Genomic DNA, 9,609 nt, shown 5'->3' with positions numbered 1-9,609 from the left:
CTCTGTAACCAACACTCTGTAAACCAACACTCTGAAACCAACACTCTGTAACCAACACTCTGAAACCAACACTCTGTAACCAACATCTGTAACCAACACTCTGTAACCAACACTCTGTAACCAACACTCTGTAACCAACACTCTGTAACCAACACTCTGAAACCAACACTCAGTAACCAACACTCTGTAACCAACACTCTGAAACCAACACTCTGTAAACCAACCAACACTCTGTAACCAACACTCTGAAACCAACACTCTGTAACCAACACTCTGTAACCAACACTCTGTAACCAACACTCTGAAACCAACACTCTGTAACCAACACTCTGTAACCAACACTCTGAAACCAACACTCTGAAACCAACACTCTGAAACCAACACTCTGAAACCAACACTCTGTAACCAACACTCTGTAACCAACACTCTGAAACCAACACTCTGTAACCAACACTCTGAAACCAACACTCTGAAACCAACACTCTGTAACCAACACTCTGAAACCAACACTCTGTAACCAACCAGCTACTTACTGTAGAGAAGCATGTGTTCTCAATGACATACCAAACCAAGTAAATCTTAAGATTAAAAGTAAATAAAGTAGAATTGAAAAGCTAAGTAAAAGTAAGTATCTTCAGCCATACTGTCACATTGTGTATATTTTCTGTATGTGTACAGAGGCTCCATATCTGAAGGCCATATTGAGGACGTAATAGGGACTGTGATTGCCTCTCTGTTTTCAGATGACTATATAGTCCTCCCGTCTGGGAACCTTCAGATCCTCTCTGTTTCCCCCCAGCATGGGGGCATGTATAAGTGTGGTGCATACAACCCTGTAACCATGGAGACCAGAGTAGAGGCTCAAGGTACCAAGCTGACTGTCAAACGTAAGTCATATGGTATTTTAACTACCACACTTCTCTGACTCTCCTCTCAATGGAACACTTACTTGTTATTTCTTTATTGCTTCATTATCTCTTCTTCATTATCTCTTCTTCAATATCTCTTCTTCAATATCTCTACTTTAATATCTCTACTTCATTATCTCTTCTTCAATATCTCTACTTCAATACAGACGGTACTTTATTGCGATTTAAGACTGTATGTAGCTAAGAGAAGATAACAGTGTAATTACAAGACTTTCACCACTTTATGTCTAATCTTTACAACACTTCCGCTTTCTCCTCAGCCTCTGACGACCCCTCCCCAGTGAGGATAGTATACCCCATCACCCCTACTACTCTATCAGTGGAACATTCCAGCTTGCTGGTGTTGGAGTGTGTGGTGTCGGGCAGTCCGTCGCCCGCTGCTCAGTGGCTGAAGAATGGGAAGGAGGTGGCAGTACCTGCCGTGCCAGCAGGGAACAACCTGGTCCTACAGAGCCTGAAGAGGAGTGATGGAGGGAACTACCTGTGTTTTGTTACCACGGAGACAGGGAGGAACATACGCAGCGTCAACTATACTGTGAATGTGCTCGGTGAGTTACTAACAGGCCACTTCTGTAGTCAGGTCTCTCTTGGGAAACAGATCAGCTGACCTCAATGGGACTTCATGGTTAAAGAAAGGTTAGATGAATTACTCTAATGGTAGATTTTATCTAACTCCTCCCCTCTCCTCTCCAGAGGAGGCATCTATTCTGAGAAATCTGTCTGACCAGTATGTCTTACCTGGAGACGCCGCCCGCTTCACCTGCGTTGCCAAGGGAAACCCCACCCCCAATGTCACCTGGCTCTTCAACTCTGCCCCCATCGCCCCTTCGCCCCGCCTCCAAATCTCAGGCTCCTCCCTCTACATCAAAGGGGTGACATCACAGGACGAGGGCGTGTACCAGTGCCTGGTGGACAACGGGATTGGCTCAGCCCAGTCAGCTGGCAGGCTCACCCTCCAATCAGGTACAGTGTACTCTTCTAAAGTAGTGGCATATCAGGAAGTGATTGTATGAGAAAATGTGCTGTTTTCCCTGCTGGTTTATCCAGAGCGACTTACAGGAGCAATTAGGGTTAAGTGCCTTGCTCAAGGGCACATCGACAGATTTTTCACCTAGTCGGCTCGGGGATTAGAACCAGCGACCTTTCGGTTACTGGCACAACGCTCTTAAACACTAAGCTACCTGCCGCCCCAGTAGCTCTCCCTTACCCCCTCTCCCCCACATCTCTCCCCTCCTGTCTCTGCGTGAGAGGTACCTTTGTGCCGGCCACCAGGGATGAGCTCAGGGACAGAGGAATGTAAAGAGTAGCCTTGGAGGGCTCTGAGCGTGTGTGTGTGTGTTTGGTTTTATTATCCTTATGGGGACCAAAAGTCCTCACAAGGATAGTAAAACAAGGAAAATTCACATCCCCACAAGGAAAAGGGCTATTTTAGGGTTAGGGGTTAGGTTTAGGGTTGGGGTTGGGGTTAGATAAGGGTTAGGGGTTAGGTTTAGGGTTAGGAATTAGGGTTAAAGTTTGGGTTAAGGTTAAGGTTAAGTTAAACCCCTAGAGTCGATCTCCAATTAGCGTAATAAGAAAAATCCCCATATAAATCTGTCAAAGATATCTGTTTTTTTGCATTGGATGTGTTTCAATCCACCACATCCGCCTATGTAACACTTCCACATCTGCGGTGAAAGGTGACAGAGCTAGAGCGGTGTTTGTCAGACCATGAGACATCCCGAAAATCGTCTTCTCACAAAATTGTCTGTAGCGTCCGAACGGTTTGGCCTAGAAATGATGACCCTTCTATGGAAAGATAAGCCTCTCACGAACATGATTGTGTTCTCCGTTTTTCTCTACGACCCCCACAAGCGTCTTGGGACTCGTCTGAAGTCGGTGCAGCCGATCTGCCAACTTCTGTCTGTAGCGGACGAACAGTTTGGGCTACACACTAATATGACCCTTCTGTGGGCTACACACTAATATGACCCTTCTGTGGGCTACACACTAATATGACCCTTCTGTGGGCTACACACTAATATGACCCTTCTGTGTAAAGGTGAGACTCTCATGTTTTGCTCTAGGATGCCCACAGGCCTCACAAGTCTCGTCTGAAGGTCCCCCGGTACCAGTTGATAATGGAATGGAAGGATACGCTACCGTTCAAAAGTTTGGGGTCACTTAGAAATGTCCTTGTTTTTGAAAGAAAAGCAATTTTTTTGTCCATTAAAATAACATCAAATTGATCAGAAATACAGTGTAGACATTGTTAATGTTGTAAATGGCTATTGTAGCTGGAAACGGCTGATTTTTTATGGAATATCTACATAGGCGTACAGAGGCCCATTATCAGCAACCATCAGTCCTGTGTTCCAATGGCATGTTGTGTTTGCTAATCCAAGTTTATCATTTTAAAAGGCTAATTGATCATTAGGAAACCCTTTTGCAATTATGTAAGCACAGCTGAAAACTGTTGTGCCGATTAAAGAAGCAATAAAACTGGCCTTCTTGAGACTAGTTGAGTATCTGGAGCATCAGCAATTGTGGGTTCAATTACAGGCTAAAAATGGCCAGAAACAAAGAACTTTCTTCTGAAACTCATCAGTCTATTCTTGTTCTGAGAAATGAAGGCTATTCCATGCGAGAAATTGCCAAGAAACTGAAGATCTCGTACAACGCTGTATACTACTCCCTTCACAGAACAGCGCAAACTGGCTCTAACCAGAATAGAAAGAGGGTGCACAACTGAGCAAGAGGACAAATACATTAGAGTGTCTAGTTTGAGAAACAGGTGCCTCACAGGTCCTCAACTGGCAGCTTCATTAAATAGTACCCGCAAAACACCAGTCTCACCGTCAACAGTGAAGAGGCGACTCCGGGATGCTGACCTTCTAGGCAGAGTTGCAAAGAAAAAGCCATATGACGTTGAGACTGGTGTTTTGCATAACCCACAATTGCTGATGATCCAGATACTCAACTAGTCTTATTGCTTCTTTAATCAGCACAACAGTTTTCAGCTGTGCTAACATAATTGCAAAAGGGTTTTCTAATGATCAATTAGCCTTTTAAAATGATAAACTTGGATTAGCAAACACAACAAGCCATTGGAACACAGGACTGATGGTTGCTGATAATGGGCCTCTGTACGCCTATGTAGATATTCCATAAAAAATCAGCCGTGTCCAGCTACAATAGCCATTTACAACATTAACAATGTCTACACTGTATTTCTGATCAATTTGATGTTATTTTAATGAACAAAAAAAATTGCTTTTCTTTCGAAAACAAGGACATTTCTAAGTGACCCCAAACTTTTGAACGGTAGTGTATATGGAGACTGTTTAGTGCTAAAAATAAGGGGTTAAATAAATGTAAAAAAACTACAACAAGTATCTCACATATATGACAGACACTATCTGTCGTTCCATGCAGTAAGGCTAGTATCAGTAATGCTAATAGCAGTAAGGCTAATAGCAGTAAGGCTAATAGCAGTAAGGCTAATAGCAGTAAGGCTATTAGCAGTAAGGTATTAGCAGTAAGGCTAATAGCAGTAAGGCTAATAGCAGTAAGGCTAATAGCAGTGAGGCTAATAGCAGTAAGGCTAGTATCAGTAATGCTAATAGCAGTAAGGCTAATAGCAGTAAGGCTAATAGCAGTGAGGCTAATAGCAGTAAGGCTAGTATCAGTAATGCTAATAGCAGTAAGGCTAATAGCAGTAAGGCTAGTAGCAATAAGGCTAATAGCAGTAAGGCTAATAGCAGTAAGGCTAATAGCAGTAAAGCTAATAGCATTAAGGCTAGTAGCAATAAGGCTAATAGCAGTAAGGCTAATAGCATTAAGGCTAGTAGCAATAAGGCTAATAGCAATAAGGCTAATAGCAGTAAGGCTAATAGCAGTAAGGCTAATAGCAGATGCTACAGTATGTGTTAATAAATAAGAGTCAGTAGTGTATGATGTTGACAGCTGGGTGGTCTGGAGCTTGTCAGACATACACAGACATACACAGACATACACACACAGACACACACAGACACACACAGACACACACAGACACACACACACACACACACACACACACACACACACACACACACACACAGTCCCTCACTCTTCTAGTGGTCTCTATCTCTCCAACAGTAGAGACAGGGAGCTGAGACCAGAGATAGTGTGGGATAGTAATCCTCATTCCCCCCTTCCCACTCTCCTCCCTCCCTCTCTCCTCCCTCCCTCTCTCCTCCCTCCCTCTCTCCTCCCTCCCCCTCTCCTCCCTCCCTCTCTCCTCCCTCCCTCTCTCCTCCCTCCCTCTCTCCTCCCTCCCTCTCTCCTCCCTCCCTCTCTCCTCCCTCCCTCTCTCCTCCCTCCCTCTCTCCTCCCTCCCTCTCTCCTCCCTCCCCCATCTCTGAGTGCCGAAGGAGAGATGTATTCTGCTATGATGTGCTGCAGGTCAGTCAGCAGCAGCACTGGTGTGTTTACGTTGAGAACTAGATGTGAGTTAGATAAACTGAGTATTAAAACACAGTCACTGCAGTTCTTTGGCTCCGTGGGTTACCAGGTACCAGGCACTGGAGGTTGATATCAAATCATCCCTGCTGCCTGTTACACTAAATGATATTGTTGTATATATAAACTGTTTAATATGATCCATCATTAAAGGAGTACACTGTCAGTTGTGTTTGTGTCTCTGTTTTGTTTATGTTTAGTGTGCCAGCATTGAGCTCCTGGTAAGAACGTTCCTGTCAAAGTACAAATGTTCCTGTAAAAGGGATTTATAAATACATTTGATTGATTGATTGATTTATTAATTGATGTATATTTGCGTTGCCAGGTTTCAGTTCCCTCCCCACCATCCTGTCCCCTCCTGTGAGTGGTTCGTACCAGGAAGGCGAGACCGTGTCTTTTTCCTGTAACGCCACAGGACACCCCCGCCCCGCCATCCGCTGGTACGACGCCCACGGCCCTGTCTCCACCCACCCGGCCCTCCACCTCCTCCCGCCGCAGGCCGCAGCCAGGGGCCCCGGTGAAGGGCCTCCCCACCTCACCATGTCCCGTCCTGGGTCCAGCTCACTCTACATCCAGGCTGTGACCCAGGCCCAGGCCGGGAGGTATATCTGTGAGGCGTCAAATGAGATGGGCTCTGTCACGGCTGAGGCTGTCCTCACTGTTGGTAAGACTGGACGATTGACTGATCCATTTACACCAGGGATGGGCAACTTGGATGGGGGTAGGTGCCACAAAAAAATCTGAATTCATCATGAGGGGCCGCAGTCTGAGCCTTTTGGGGACCCTAAGTGAAATTGTGTTTTACAGTTAATTTCCTGTAATTCTACACATTTTGCCATGAGGCGTAAAGAAAATGTTGCAGTTTTAAAGCAAGTTTGCTAACCATTACATTTCTGGGAGAAACGTTGGTCGCTAAACCCATTAAATGTTTGGGAGAAACGTTGGTTACTAAAGCCATTAAATGTTTGGGGGAAACGTTGGTCGCTAAACCCATTAAATGTTTGGGGGAAACGTTGGTCGCTAAACCCATTAAATGTTTGGGAGAAACGTTGGTTACTAAAGCCATTAAATGTTTGGGAGAAACGTTGGTTACTAAGCCAATAAATGTTTGGGAGAAACGTTGGTTGCTAAACCCATTAAATGTTTGGGAGAAACGTTGGTTACTAAAGCCAATAAATGTTTGGGAGAAACGTTGGTTACTAAAGCCATTAAATGTTTGGGAGAAACGTTGGTTACTAAAGCCAAGAAATGTTTGGGAGAAACGTTGGTTACTAAAGCCAAGAAATGTTTGGGAGAAACGTTGGTTACTAAAGCCATTAAATGTTTGGGAGAAACGTTGGTTACTAAAGCCATTAAATGTTTGGGAGCATAATAGAGTTTATAATAAAGCAACTTGTTTTGTTTGTGTATAGTTTACTCTCCGTTAGTCAGAACCTCTACACAACATTTGGGGGTGCGCGGCAGTTTATGCCTTTTACTAGAGTGAGAGTGACTAACAAAATCAATGGGGACCCCCCGGTCATTCATTCGACCATGATTACTAGAAGTTTAGATAGCTGGCTAGACTAACTTTCCAATCTTTTTTTTTTCTGCTGACATGGGCTATTTGAGTGACTGTCAGTGACTGACATAACAAGAGGAACTGCTGATGCACAAGCACATTTCTATCTTGTGTTTCTACTATTCTAACTCGCAACAGTACGTTTTTTAAAATTTATATTTTGGAAATGATCCACGGGTCTACAAAAGAGCCGCCAGTTGTGATTTACACTATTACTATTGCCCTAGGGTTTCTGCTGAAATGGATCTTCTAGAATGGCCTTCAGTTATCTGGCCCTCATACCATCATGGCTGCCTAATCATCCCCAGCTTCCAATTGGCTCATTCATCCCCCCTCCTCTCACCTGTAACCATTCCCCAGGTCGTTGATGTAAATGAGAATGTGTTCTCAGTAAACTAACCTGGTAAAATAAGGGTTAAATTAAATTAAAATTAAAAAATAAATATAGCTAATGGACTGATCTGTGACTGTGATATATATATATATATATATATATTTTTGTGATCCAATTTACATTTTAGTCATTTAGCAGACACTCTTATCCAGAGCGACTTCCAATTAGTGAGTGCATACATTTTTCATACTGGCCCCACGTGGGATATATAGCTAATGGACTGATCTGTGGCTGTGATATACAGTGGGGAAAAAAAGTATTTAGTCAGCCACCAATTGTGCAAGTTCTCCCACTTAAAAAGATGAGAGAGGCCTGTAATTTTCATCATAGGTACACGTCAACTATGACAGACAAAATTAGAAAAGAAATTCCAGAAAATCACATTGTAGGATTTTTAATGAATTTATTTGCAAATTATGGTGGAAAATAAGTATTTGGTCAATAACAAAAGTTTCTCAATACTTTGTTATATACCCTTTGTTGGCAATGACACAGGTCAAACGTTTTCTGTAAGTCTTCACAAGGTTTTCACACACTGTTGCTGGTATTTTGGCCCATTCCTCCATGCAGATCTCCTCTAGAGCAGTGATGTTTTGGGGCTGTCGCTGGGCAACACAGATTTTCAACTCCCTCCAAAGATTTTCTATGGGGTTGAGATCTGGAGACTGGCTAGGCCACTCCAGGACCTTGAAATGCTTCTTACGAAGCCACTCCTTCGTTGCCCGGGCGGTGTGTTTGGGATCATTGTCATGCTGAAAGACCCAGCCACGTTTCATCTTCAATGCCCTTGCTGATGGAAGGAGGTTTTCACTCAAAATCTCACGATACATGGCCCCATTCATTCTTTCCTTTACACGGATCAGTCGTCCTGGTCCCTTTGCAGAGAAACAGCCCCAAAGCATGATGTTTCCACACCCATGCTTCACAGTAGGTATGGTGTTCTTTGGATGCAACTCAGCATTCTTTGTACTCCAAACACGACGAGTTGAGTTTTTACCAAAAAGTTATATTTTGGTTTCATCTGACCATATGACATTCTCCCAATCCTCTTCTGGATCATCCATATGCACTCTAGCAAACTTCAGACGGGCCTGGACATGTACTGGCTTAAGCAGGGGGACACAGCAGGATTTGAGTCCCTGGCGGCGTAGTGTGTTACTGATGGTAGGCTTTGTTACTTTGGTCCCAGCTCTCTGCAGGTCATTCACTAGGTCCCCCCGTGTGGTTCTGGGATTTTTGCTCACCGTTCTTGTGATCATTTTGACCCCACGGGGTGAGATCTTGTGTGGAGCCCCAGATCGAGGGAGATTATCAGTGGTGTTGTATGTCTTCCATTTCCTAATAATTGCTCCCACAGTTGATTTCTTCAAACCAAGCTGCTTACCTATTGCAGATTCAGTCTTCCCAGCCTGGTGCAGGTCTACAATTTTGTTTCTGGTGTCCTTTGACAGCTCTTTGGTCTTGGCCATAGTGGAGTTTGGAGTGTGACTGTTTGAGGTTGTGGACAGGTGTATTTTATACTGATAACAAGTTCAAACAGGTGCCATTAATACAGGTAACGAGGGAGGACAGAGGAGCCTCTTAAAGAAGAAGTTACAGGTCTGTGAGAGCCAGAAATCTTGCTTGTTTGTAGGTGACCAAATACTTATTTTCCACCATAATTTGCAAATAAATTCATTAAAAATCCTACAATGTGATTTTCTGGATTTTTTTTTCTCAATTTGTCTGTCATAGTTGACGTGTACCTATGATGAAAATTACAGGCATCTCTCATCTTTTTAAGTGGGAGAACTTGCACAATTGGTGGCTGACTAAATACTTTTTTTCCCCACTGTATAGTTGATGGACTGATCTGGGATAGAGAGAGAGAGAGAGAGCTGGAGAGAGAAGGAGAGAGAGAGAGGGATAGAGAGAGAGAGAGAGAGAGCTGGAGAGAGAAGGAGAGAGAGAAAGAGAGAGAGATGGAGGGAGAGAGAGAGACAGAGAGAGACAGAGACAACAACAGACAGACAGAGAGAGAGAGAGAGAGAGAGAGAGAGAGAGAGAGAGAGACAGAGAGAGACAGAGAGAGAGAGAGAGAGAGAGAGAGAGAGAGAGAGAGACAGAGAGAGACAGAGAGAGAGAGAGAGAGAGAGAGAGAGATGGAGACAGGGAGAGAGAGAAAGTATATCTAGATGTAGTGTAGCTGGGGATGATTCTCCTGGTTTTTCTAGATGTAGTGTAGCTGGGGATGATTCTCCTGG

At 43.9% G+C, this 9,609-nt stretch overlaps 1 protein-coding gene across 1 annotated transcript in view; it reads left to right on the top strand.

Annotated features, from left to right (window-relative positions):
* The window catches only part of LOC311119978 (cell adhesion molecule-related/down-regulated by oncogenes-like), a gene marked incomplete at its 3' end in the record, with an annotated part of 12,816 nt that extends 6,741 nt beyond the window's left edge, over window positions 1-6,075 (top strand). Inside the window, exons 4-7 of the mRNA XM_084194617.1 lie at window positions 744-887; window positions 1,190-1,477; window positions 1,623-1,892; window positions 5,737-6,075. Coding sequence (XP_084050743.1) covers window positions 744-887; window positions 1,190-1,477; window positions 1,623-1,892; window positions 5,737-6,075 — 1,041 coding nt within the window. The remainder of the gene's footprint in view (window positions 1-743; window positions 888-1,189; window positions 1,478-1,622; window positions 1,893-5,736) is intronic.
* Between the last annotated feature and the right edge of the window lie 3,534 nt (window positions 6,076-9,609).

The sequence above is a fragment of the Coregonus lavaretus genome (assembly GCF_964263955.1).
Source record: "Coregonus lavaretus genome assembly, contig: HAP1_SCAFFOLD_7781, whole genome shotgun sequence".
Classification (NCBI taxonomy): Eukaryota; Metazoa; Chordata; class Actinopteri; order Salmoniformes; family Salmonidae; genus Coregonus; species Coregonus lavaretus.
This window is presented reverse-complemented; position numbering and strand designations above follow the sequence as displayed.